The sequence below is a fragment of the Drosophila montana genome, unplaced genomic scaffold (assembly GCF_035044405.1).
Source record: "Drosophila montana isolate Dmon_TW-CO22-7 unplaced genomic scaffold, ASM3504440v1 contig_1083_1, whole genome shotgun sequence".
Taxonomy (NCBI): Eukaryota; Metazoa; Arthropoda; class Insecta; order Diptera; family Drosophilidae; genus Drosophila; species Drosophila montana.
In genome coordinates, this window is record NW_026996074.1 from 206,046 (window position 1) to 219,162 (window position 13,117).

Sequence of the window (13,117 nt, forward strand, 5' to 3'; positions counted from 1 at the left end):
ACGCACACTCGCACACAGAGATAGAGATACATAGATAGAGATGCACAGATACAGATAAAGACACCATCAACAACTAAGTTGTCGCTTGCATTTCATGTGATTCGATTTGAATTCATTTCTTTTTTAGCTCGCTACTAAATTGATGCTGCTTTGGGGTCGTTGTTGTCTGTTGCCGTCTTAGGCTGACAAAAATAACTCAAAAATGTCATTCGCCCATCGAATTTTAACAAACGAGCAGAGCTGAGCAGCGCAGAGAGAGTCAGGGCCCAGTCGACTCGACTCGACTCGACTGCCAACATGGGCGCTAAAAATATGTGGCGATACTTTTTTAGCTGCCCCACTGTCGATGCATTTTATATAGATAGTTTGCATCTAGATACATCCCATGTTAGTATATGCATGTACGTATATACATAGAGTCACTTCATTTTGACTAAGCAACTGCGTAAAATGCGCCAACGCCAACGCCACAGATCGGGAACGAGAATGAGAACGAGAACGAGAACCAGATCGAGATCTCACAATCTGAAACGTCGCACTCTTCGTATCGTTTGGCATATACTTAGGCGACTTTTGGTGTTGGCGCTGCTAATGATGCAGCTAAGGAAACGCTTTATAATTTCTCTTTAAAAGCAGCTGAAGAAAACCGATACAAATATATCTGCAACTATATATATATATATATATATACATGTGTACTTTATAAATAAGCAACAAAAGCTGAAGATGTTGTTGCTCCCCAAGCGACGCGTCGTATGTCTGTCTGCATGAGTGTTGTTGTTGTTACTGTTGTTGTTGCTGCTGCTGATTTCTCCCCATACAAAAATTGCTTAATGTGCTGCAGCCTTTGTCTCCAATGGTTTGCCTCCTTCCGTCTCACTCTCGCTCTCTGTCTATCAGTGCCAAAGACAAAGAACCCCTAAAGTCAGCCCCCATGCTGATTGCCCAAATAATTTTTATGATTTCATTTTAAGTAATTTTTAATGAAAATCAGTCGTCACAAAGGCCAGGCGTTGCAAGTAGCTTTTGCCTTCCCACCAGACGGACTGACAACTTTTGGCGTTTTGGCTAATAGTTTGTACATGCGACGAGTTGATTTTTTGGCGTTGACAACGCGGCTCCATTGTCTCGTTGTTGTTGCTGATCCTCTCTATTTGTTGTTCGGATTGTAGTTGCAGATTGCAACCATGCGTGCAGCAGTGCCTGCGTCTGCTTCTAAGTAGTTGTCTCTTCTACACACACATATACATTCACACACACATACTACCGCACTATGGTGGCGGCTGTCTGTTTTGGCATGATGATTAATGAAGTGCGGGTAAAATGATGATGATGCTGCCTGCTGATGCTGATGATATTTTGAATTTCTGCGGCAGGCCCGCGTCTCGTTTGCTGTTGCTGTTTTCCATATGAACAACATGAAGCTGTTGTCTGTTGTGTATCGTGTTGTTTTAGTCTCTGCTCAGCGCCACAATGTGGCCAGCCTTGCGACTGTCCTTGACACTATACTTATGGTAAAGACTATAGCTACATCTGTCACAACATTGACACTGCCCGAGCTGGGCAACTTTCTACTAGAGCCACAATAACTCACTAACTAGCCCAAAGAAGTTGGGAAGCAACGCCTCTGGATGTGTCTCTGGATTAGCAATAGGCAGGTAGCTAGCCCCTCGCTAAAGAATTACAGAGAAACCCGAACAGGTTAAGCGTTAATACCAATCAATGTCTTGGCCTATGGCTGGGCAACGTTTCTACAAAAGCAATTTAATGTGCCCCGTTCCCGGACTTACTTTTCCCAACATTCTGTTTTGTTTTCGTAAATTGCATTTTCTGATTTTAAACGAAACGAAACAAAAAGAAAGATACTCACACACATACGCTCGCACACATACATTTTTCCATAGTGATCCCATAATCAGGTATGAAAGGTTACGCTTGCGCAGTTGTGTATTGTCAGAGAGCAGCAGGCCGGCAGCCAGCAGGCAGGCAGCAGGCAGGCAGCAGGCAGGCAGGAGGCAAGAGGCAGGCAGGATTGGAATGCTCACTTGGATCTTGCTGGGCTATGGCACTGCTGGAATTGTGCCTGCATTTCTACGCATTTGCGTGTGTCTCTCTGTCCGTCTCGTTTGCTGAAAGGAACTTAATCTCCTTTGTGCAATATTCCCTACTGCCTCAGTCGGAACCGGAGTCGCCGTCGGAGTTGGCTCTGCTTTGGCGAGGCCGTTGTTTTTGTTCTTTTAATGATAAAAAATACAGAAACCTATGCCTTTTTATTTGGAATCTGGTATTGGTACCTTTTTAATCTCTGCTGCTCTGCCTTCTCACTCTCTCTTCCTCTCTGTCTTTTAGCTATGCGCAGTTATATTATTAAAGCATTGTTCTTTTATTTGCTCGTGCAACCCTTAGAGCCAGTGGGTTTTTGGTTTTGAATTTCTTGGCGAACAAAGGCGCAGCTACATACAATCAGGCCCAACTTGTTAGCCCAGAAAAAAAGAATTAAACTGCCAAAAGAGCAGCCACATTGTCCCGTTTGAGATACGGATTGCGCAGCCGCAACTGTTGCCAGGATGAGGCACCGCCGAACCCGAAGCTGCGACGCAGCCTGCCATTTGCACAGCGTGAATTGATTTGGCACAGGCTGCCAGAGAACCACCTACCCACCTACCCGAGCAGCGTATATTTACTTTGCTTCACTTCAGCTTACAGCTGCAACCGCATTTTTGATTACACTTGAATTTTTCTCAATTTGCGTTGTGCTTTCAGCGCCGCCAGTTGCCCGTTGCCAGTTGGCTCGTCAGAAGCGGGCAACGAATTCCGAATTTTTTCTATTCAAATATTTGTTTATGAAACCACTTGGCGCCTTTTAAATGTTATTATTTAGTTTGCTGCTTCTTAAATATATCCCTATAAGTGGTGCGTGTGTGTGTGTGTGTTTAGATTGTGCGCGCATTTGGTCGGGGTCGTTAGACGAATCGTCTGCATAGCTGATGACTTTCAATATTTGTACAGTAGTTTGACCCTTTTTAACAGCTCTATATACGATATGAAATGGTGCATGCTGCATTTCGTAGATACATTATCGCTGTGTGAGTGCCGCATTACTTAGTCCCTAATACGTTCATCAAATACAGGCCGTAACCCATTAGATTGGCCCTCTGGCTGGTTTTGGAATGTAGACAGCAAACGGAGAATAATAGAAGGATAGATAGAGATTCTCGTTATTTATGCACATTTAGCCACAGATATACCCAAGAATAGAGCTATATAGAACATTTGAATAGGTGAAAACTTAGTCAAATGCCAGCCAAGTCCAATTTAGTTACACAAAACTATTTATTTCGAAAGGCAGAAGCCGTGCAGCATTTTATTACTCATGTGCCTATTATCATTTAGGTCTCTAAGCATCTCAAGTATTTCATTCCGATACGAGTCTTTCGTTGCGCCTTTATTTATGTGCCGTTACTTATGAGCCCCCATGATTTATGTCCCGCACTCGCGGACTAGACGTGCGCTAAACGCTTTCAATTAAAATCAAAGAAGCGTCGAGATGGTGCCTTGACAAATTGGCCAATGAGTGTTGACAATCGATGGCACATATACCCTGCATGTAAATGATGATATATGAGGTATAAAGGGCCGTTCCTACTATTGCAAACATATATTCCTTTAGTATTTAAATATTTCCAAGTATACAAAGTATATAGATAAAAATTAAGAATACTCAGTTCGTTTTTGCCAACCGATAATCACTAATTACCCTTCTGAGATTCATTTACAAATATTTGTAACAAATTAAGAATCGAGTCCTATAAATGTTAAAAAAAATTTACATATTTAATATTTCATAATTTAAGGCACACAGGGTATGTTTTAGGCGATCAATCTCGGATTATTGACACACGCATCTGTAGTATCTTTACTTTGCATTTTTGTGCTCTTATCAGCACCCGAACGCCGGATGTTTGTCCAGGCCCGGGGCAAGACGCCTTTGGCATGACGAGAGTGATCCATTAGGCACAGGTACCATTGATATGCGCCACAAGTAGTCAACGAAAGCAACACACAAATCTCTATAACATGCCGCTGTTGTTGTTGTTGTTACTGCTGCTTTTGGCTGTAACATTCCAATGCAAATATTGACATTCAGAATGTTGCTAATGTTTACGAGCTTCTACGCCAGATTGTTAAAAGTATCAGTGCCGGCAGCGGCATCGGCAGCGGCAGCGACAGCGGCAGCTACCTCAGTGCGTCGTATGTTTTGGGTCGTAAAAGGTGGCCAAGTGTCTTCGGCACATAGACACACTTACAGAAACAAAAACAGATACAGCAATAGAGAGATACAGATACAGCTACAGATACAGATGCAAGTGCGTTTATAAACATGAAGGTATCATAAAAAAAGTAAATCAGTCGAGGCGCGCCGCATGTGGAACTATCCCATTATGGAACCACGCGTAGCTTTTACTCTGCCACTCGCACTCGCATAGTCACCTCAATTGTCGCATTTTGTTGTAGTTTTTACTACCGATATTGTGGGCACATTATAAAGATAAAAACGATGGCTCTGCCAGATCGGGCGCGTTACACATTTCACGTTCGGGTTTGGATTTGGGTATGGGTATGGGTATGGGTATGGGTATGGGTAGGGTTTATGCTTATGTTTATGATTTGTTTTGTTTTGGGTTTTTGTTGATTTGGTTTGGTTTCTTGCTGTTAATGTCGGTTAAGGGTAATCAGCGATATTAAACAAGCACTACAATGACATTATCATTATAATCGTCATTATCATTCGCATGATTATCAACATCATCAGCAATGCCACAACGTAACGTCATCAGCTAAGCAAATACAATTTTTGGTATTGCATTACAACAAAATTATTGTTCAGCTTTGTGTGCTGTGGGCGAGTGTGTTGGGATGGGAACTGCAACTCGAACTGGAGCCAGAGGTGCTTGCCTGTTCGAAGGGGAAGGTGGGACGGTGCTTTGCCGTTGTGCAAGCTTTTAGGTACTTAACTGCGGCTATTTGTTGTAACTGTTGCCGATTGTTGTTCACTCTGTGTGTAGGTGTGAGAAATTTGATAGTTTTTCTGGGGTCTTTAGTTACATGGCTGAGGTAACTGCATTTTTCAAGTGAATGATTTTGGAAACAGATGTTTTTTCGAATAATGGCACACGACGCAGGGCAACAGATGTACCTAGCTTTGACGGCTCTTTAAAGTCACTTACATCGGTGTGATTGACACATGCAGAAGCTTATTTTTAAAACAGTGCCCAACTTAATTGAAGACTGCTTCAAAAAGCACTTAATAAATCACCAAAATTCCGAAGTGTTGTGTAAGCTGCATTACCTAAATAAAACTATAGGTATTTGACGATCCACAGAGGCTTCGATACTTTGACTATAGGATAATATTATAGGATCGCAGCCTAGCTTCTATTTAAAATTAATATGACTATGCATAAGAGTTTAATCCTAAATAAATTATGTTTATGTACATATATGTATACAGAAACACTTAACCTACAACTAAGTAATGAAGATTTAAGATGCTATAGAAAGATTATTATTTAGGATAAAAATCTATTATTTCGACCACTGGAAGAGATATATATATATATATATATATATATATATATATATATATATATCTCTTCCAGTGGTCGAAATAATAGATTATATATATATATATATATATATATATAAATAAATAAATATAACCCTCGATAACGTTTCGACAGCGTCTCTTAACGCAAAGCTATGCACGGTAATTCGGCAAAAAGTTGTGTAGTTGCTGTTGCGGTTGTTTGTTTTTATAGTTGTTATTGTTGTTGCTCGGCTAATTCGTTTGTCTTGCGTTTGTTTATGATAGCAGCCCGCATGCGGCCGCTGGGGGCAGGGAACTAGGGCCGAGTCCGGCGCCGTAGCACGCAGCCAAATACAAAAGTAATAAGAAAATTAATGTAGCTACGTGCAGCAATTTAGGCGCCACATAGCCGAACTGCAGATCTCCACACACATACAAATACACACACACATAAAACAAACAAACACGCACATACAAACAGAAACCATTAGCTTAGATAAGCTAATAAGAGAAACGTGCGTTGTGCCACAATTCTGTCAGTTCATATGAACTAGTTCCAGCTCACGAGCATTTGTTGCTTTTGCAGAGTCGATGACGATGCGTCTGCGGCTGTTATCACTGCAGTTTCTCAAGTGCTTGGGGTTTGGAGCTTTGCGCTTCTGATCGCTCGCTGTCCGGCTCTTTGGCTACTGTGCACGCTGATTCCAAAAGTCGACATGGCCGGGTGCATAAATTGCTTTATGGCCATTTGCTGGGCGCGCTTTATGGCCATTACTCAAGTGCTCAAGACTTCGCTATACACTTGCACACTGCGCCCGCCTCTGCGCTGACGTCCTCTTTCTCCGCCACTGCGCGCAGGTTTATGGCCAGCGCAATGCCAGGGCTATAAACGCGGGCGGACCCGGACGAGCAGCGCCTAACTATTGGCATAATAAAAACGTAGCAAAAACAAATGCTGCTCCGCCAACACACATACAAACATGGACAACATTTGAGGCGTTTTATAGACTTGAGCTCTTTTGTGGATTGCGTTTCGATTTTTATTTCGGTTTTTAGTGGCTCAAATTTCTATAAATTTATCATGTGAGAAATTAAAAGCAGTTCTGATTGAATCATAATTCCAAGTATATATTGGTGTTTGTAAATACGCATGTATATTATTTACTTTGGCTTTTATAACGTGATTCTTGCTGCCTTTGGGTAATAGCACGTGGCCAGGTTGATGAAATGAATTTGATTTGAAAATGCCATACAATTTATGGCACCTACGCGCGGGTCCGATCTTGCTACAGTGTTTGTGTATCTTTCGGGGCGGTACCCTGCGAGACAATCTAAAACCAAAAACAAAACAAAAACCCCACCGGAACCCGAACCGAAACCCAGACCCCTCCATTCAGGTACATTGTGGTGTGCCTGTGGCTGTAGCTGTAGCTGTAGCTGTCGGTTGTATAATTGCATTTATGGGGGCATCATAAAAACGCTTGAAGAGCAGTATCTAAACAGTAGTGATTTTATTTTGTCGCCGTTGCTTGCGAAATTTATGAGCTGCCCATGTGAAACTGATTAGAATGTGTGTTGGGAAGAAGTCAAGAACTCGGACAGCCCATGGGCGACATGACACGCAATTTTCTATTTTATTTTTAAAGTGCGTGTGTGAGAATGTGTTGGTATGTTTGGGTGTTGGGGTCTTCGGGTGTGTGTATGGCTTTTTGGGGTTTCCGCATTGGACACTACTTGGAAATTGAAAATACGCTTCTTTGCGTTGGCTATAAATATGAAATTGTCAGCTGCAGACGCCCACGCGGCGGTGGTGACAAAATGTTCTCGACTGGGCGCAGTGTATAGAATTTTCCTTTTGCTTTTCATTTCAATTTTCATTTTGATTTTCATTTCATGTTGATGTTATTTTCACGCCCGCTGCTGACTCGCTGTCTCGGCTTATTTATAGACTTGTCTCATGCTGTGTATTCGCTTGTTGCCAATGATTTATATATTTTTAAAACCGCATCGCAGACAACAGCATTTCATTTGCTCATTGGGCCAGCGCTTATCATTGGGTTTAGGCTTCGGCTTGGGCTTGTAGTTACCACTGAGAGCAGCTGAGAACCTCTCGGAGGAGAGCTGCTGGCAGCCATTTTGATTTAGCTGAGACTAACTCGGAGCAGGAGAAGTGCGTGTGTGCAATATGCCAGTTCCCCAGTTCCTCAGTTCCCCGATGTCTCCCCTAAATAAAGAAACCGTCGACCCTCGTGCTTTTCATATCAGCTAAAGCAAAAGCGCGACCTGGTCGCAAGTCAGCCATCCAAACGGAGAGTTATCATGCAAACCAGTTTGACAACTTCTACACGTACCTTAATATATATGTATGTGTGTATGAGTGCTTTTGTGCTCGTGTATGTGTGTGTGCAACGCCAGCGACCAACCAGCATTTGAAAATGCAACATTAAAGCCAACTGGCAACAACTTTGGCACAACTCTCCACACGCAACTTTTGCTACGTTTTCATACTCTCTTCAATGGCTGTGGCTTGTATCAGTTATTGTTGTTTCTGTTTTTGTGGTGTTGTTGTAGTTGTAATTGTTGTTCTGTTTGCTTCACAATGGGGCGTTTTTCTCATGCTTCATTGTTGCCTGGTACCCACATATCTGCAGATGTCTGGCCAATGAGTCCGACTTGGACTTGAACTCCTTACCGATCCGATCTGCCGCTCGATGTGCGAGTGCGCAACATAATTATTAGTCGTCTATGCCTCAGTTGATCCAAATTGCCGTTACGATACTCAAGTATGGTCCAGTATGGCGTGTCTTGGAGAGAGATTTGCCAGCTGAAAGATGCCGCATATGTGGATCATTAGAGCTTAAGGATAGCTTGGAATTGCTTTTTATGTATTTCATGGATATCAAATTGAAGTAGGTTAACATTTCGGTCTACTTCGATAAGATAGATAGTTTGAGCCTCAGTTTAAATCTAGTAAATGAGTTTGTGCCTCTTTAACGTGAACTTTTTCTAGAGTTCGCAGTTTAAGCAGATAACAGTTATCTTTTACAGATCATTGCAGTTTTTTTTATCTATACATCTGACTTCCAATCTATTATCTGATCTCTGTCTCTGTAGGACCGCATGCAGTGCAGCCTTTCATAGTTTTTTTTTAACTGGGTGGTCTATTGACAAGCCAAAAGCAGACAAAAATGAACGCAAGTACAAGGTCGACTTAAGATCTGCGTCGGTATAAAATTTCGCAGCGGGTGTAGCTCTTTTTTATGTGCTTGCTGTTTATCTATATATCTATTGAAGAACGACCCGAACTGGTCTCACAGATCTCACATGGGGCAGGCCATGTTGTTCCGTGAGAGCCAACAAATCGCTATGAACCGAACAGCAATCTTCACTAATAGCAACAGCAACAACAGCAACAATAATAAAATCAACAAATAATTCGCAGCATTTATTTGACCTTCTGTCGCATTTTGGTCGGTCGCGGTCTGTGTGGCCATTTTTTTTATCTAGCCACATATTGCTTTTGTGATTTTTATCTAAGTGTGTGGTTTATTTCTGTTGCCTTTTGCAATAAAAATAAAAAAACGAGAATCGCTTTTATGGTCACAGCGAGTCATCGAGTCACCTCTGCTCTGATGAGCAACAACAGCAACAGCAAATTTTACGCAAATGTTGCGTTTCCCATGCTGGGTTTTGGTAACCATCTATTTGTTGTTGCTGTTGCTGTTGCTGCCGCCTGGTTTATATTTGCTTGCTGAGCGCTTATCGCTTGGACTGTGAGCTGGCATCATAAAACTGCGGCGACACAGGCAACGGACAACGGACAACAGTAAACATTGGCGACCTAGTCACGGAGTGGCTCGGAGCTGCAGTTACCACCTGCCTGCGTTCGTCAAGATTCCGCACAGCAGCAGAAACATCAGCGGTTACAGCAGCAGACCAGCACCAGACCAGCAGCAACAGCTGCTACTGCTTATGCATATTTGCAACGATTTGAAACTAGTATACAAAGTGTTTTTTTTTATACTTATTCCTTCTCTTTCTCCCTCTTTGTCTCTCATTTCAGATAAGATCACAGAAACCCTACTATACCGCAGATCCCGAAGTCGATTCACTGGTAAGCAAACAAAAGCCCGGCAACTATGTTGCAGCAACAAGCCAAAAGATCACGGCCTAGCCAAGTGTGTGTGTCTGTGTGTGTGTGTGTGTGTGTCCGTGCGATCACCTTGACCCAAAACAATGACAACAATTGCATAATTTTCTTTTATTTAGAATAAATCACAGCAAATTTAGCAGCAGCCAAAGCAATTTATGAGCATTTGTTTGTTCACTTGCATCAAGCAACGTCAAAGTCCAAGTCCGCATCGACATCCATAGCGTCAGCGCTGTCATTCACTGGCGGCGGACTAAGTTGTTTAGTCATTTTATTGGACAGCGTTGCCATACTTTTCTCTGACACGCATTTTGATTTCTGCATGTTGCTGCTGATGCAGCTGCGGCTGCTACTGTAGCCCTCGCTTCAGGATGGGGATGGGAATCCAAATGGGCTGAGGCTCGGGCACGGCAAAGGGGAGACAAGCAACGACCAACGACCGATGCTTGACGTCGACTACAATATGAAGCAGAACGATTTAATGATGCATATGACATTTTTGCACTCTCTAAATGGGCAGCCTTTGGGTGTGCAAAAGACGACGGCAACAACAGCAACAGCACAGCAACAACAATAAAGTCGTCGTCGTGCTCGTGGGTTAGTTAAGTGCATTCAGATCTGGGCAGTCAGAGTCAGAGCCCCAACGCAAAGGCAAATGCCATCAAGGCAACCTTGACGGCGATCATGGCGTGATGTTGTTGTTGCTAGCTACAATGATGATCATGTTGATCAGCTGTCGTTGTAGGGCAACAAGTGCACAAGTCTGTGAATTATGCCAATTTCTATTAATGATCAATCAGATCATATCTTATGCTTAAAAAAAACTATGCATGTGCTAGCTTATCCAACTGAAATATATTTTATCACTATGTACAACATGCATCTGCATTTCCTGGCGCATAGCAACACATGAGTCAGAATGTCGTTACAGCCTCTCAGTTTGAGTCCAGCGAATTTCCAGGCAATTTTGGAGCCCATGTAAATCAAGACGGAAATGCTGCGTGCAAAAAGTGCAAAACGAGCCATGCAATTGGGCTGCGCAAATCGCGTCAACAGTTGCTGCTCCTGTTGTTGCTGTTGCATATAAAGAGATTAAGGGGCAAAACTAATTTTAATTGCGACTGCGTTCGTACCACTCGACAGCGGCCTCTGCTTAGTCGTAAATGTGTCACTCACTCACGTAGAGCAACAGAGATGATGCTGCTGCTGCTGTTGCCGGCGTTTAATGTCGCTGCTTTTATGGCGTATTAGTCGCCAGCAACAGCAGCAGCAACAGCATCAGCAGCCGCAGCAGAGAAATCTCTGGCGGTGGCCCTAATTTTATGCACTTGCAGATTAGTTTATTAGTTGTAGTACAAACTCACTGAATGCCAGCCCGGGCCCAACATGCAGCAACAGGCAATACACACAGGCACAAGCAGCTGGCACCCGGACCTGGGTTTGAGTATCTTGGTCTACACTGATCGGCTATGGCTATGGCTCTGGCCGTGGCCGTGTGCCTGCTTAGTTTGGCCATAAATCATTTTGGCATGCCACCACTCTGCGGTGCTGCTGCTGCTGGTGGTGGACTGAGTAACCACCGCTTCTCCTCCCAGCACCACAAAGTTCATGTTTGAACATTTAAAAGTGCATTTAGTAACACTTACTTAAAAAAAAAGTCTTGGCGGTTTTGTGCTTTAGATATTTACGCACACACGCATGCACACACAAACACTCTTATGTGGATGTGCTATAAAAATGTTTATAGCATGTTTTCTCTATGTTATTATTTTACTATGCGGTTCAGTTGGCCGCGGCTTGGCATTAAATGAAATTCTTTAAAGTTTTTTGCCGGCACCAGCTGCTGCAACAACAAAAGCGGCAGCAGCAGCAGTAACAGTGGCTGCAACAGCAGCGGCCACACCAGTTAGCAGCCTCGTAAAAATGTCAAATGTCAAACTGACGTTTTAATTAGCATCTGGTCACCCTAACAGTTGGCGCTCTTGCGATTCATGTGTGTGTGTGTGTGTGTGTGTGTGAGTGTACTATGGTGTGTGTGGTTCTGGGGCGTCAAACGATTTGTTTGGAGGCAATTTTTATAGCTACGAATTTTATTATCATTTGTGATATGCATAACTCATGTTTGTTCTTTCTCTCTCTCTTTCTCGCCCCTCTTTCTTTGCAGATGGTGCAAGCAATACAAGTGCTTCGGTTTCACCTTTTAGAGTTAGAAAAAGTAAGTAACCATTAATATAAATACATACTATATAAATCTAAATTAACCATTTAATTTTATTTTTTGGAATTAGTTTGTCTTAAAGGAATATTGCAATACGTTTTCGAACATAGATGAAGTATTTATTTTTAAGCAATATATAAATATAAAAATCATACTTTATAGCTGCGCGGATTTCTATGTGGTCAGATTGACTGTAAAGCTTATACAAGTTGTTTACTGATTTTTACGCATGCTACATAGGCAGTTATCTGTGCCACTTTTATTGCTCACTCCTTGGCCACTCTTCTGGCTGTAGATCATCAACTCAGAGCTGCAAACTCAGCAGTCATGCAATTAACTGCTAGCCAAGCTGCAAACATTTATCACTAGCTAGCTAACCAACGACCACCCATAAAACCCATAAATCAATTGCAAAAAAATTAAGTCCAAGTGCTATATACATTACTGGTAGATACCCTACAGTAAAAGATAGGTCATAAACTTAATGTGGCAATGATAACTGCGCATGGTAATCTAAGTCTCATGTAGTCACTGAGATCGACATGCTTATAGGCTTATAGACAGATAGACGGAAGGATGAGTTGAGTATATTGAATGAATGTAACGTAGACATGTAAAAGGTATCTATATATATATGCTCAGCTTAGGTATACCCATTTCCAAGTGTGTTTTGTTTAGAGGGTATTTCAGAAACAAAGTTAGCAACTATCGGGTATTTCAATTGCCAACATTTGTGTTGACATTTTATTGAGCTTGTAGGCAGGCTCCAATTGGTGACAGAAACACATACACACACAAACACAGGCAGGCACAGGCATACACAGCAGGCGGTCATATCTCTCTTGCAAATGTCTAAATTAAAGCACAACAGCAGCAGCAACAGCATTGACAACGACTGCAACAACTGTGAAGCTGGCCGTGCAGCTCGCCGTGGCCAAAACAGCATTAATTGCCAATCAAAATTGTAGCATGAAAGCCGCTTGCATAGCTTTAGATAGAGATAAATACAGAAATATGCAGACCGACAGGATGTGACATAGCATTAACAAAACGAGATAGGAGCGAGCGGGGGACAAATATTTGCTGACCTGGCGGGGTTGCAAACAGCTCAGCGCAGGTGTTTGCCCAAGATACTAACCACAACAACAGCAGCTCGGTGGGG

At 42.5% G+C, this 13,117-nt stretch overlaps 1 protein-coding gene across 5 annotated transcripts in view; it reads left to right on the forward strand.

Annotated features, from left to right (window-relative positions):
• hth (homothorax) overlaps positions 1–13,117 on the forward strand; it is a 117,092-nt gene that overhangs the window by 14,484 nt on the left and 89,491 nt on the right. For all 5 annotated transcript variants that reach the window (XM_064699704.1, XM_064699688.1, XM_064699680.1 and 2 more), the window contains exons 4-5: positions 9,651–9,701; positions 11,902–11,952. In XM_064699704.1, coding sequence (XP_064555774.1) covers positions 9,651–9,701; positions 11,902–11,952 — 102 coding nt within the window. The remainder of the gene's footprint in view (positions 1–9,650; positions 9,702–11,901; positions 11,953–13,117) is intronic.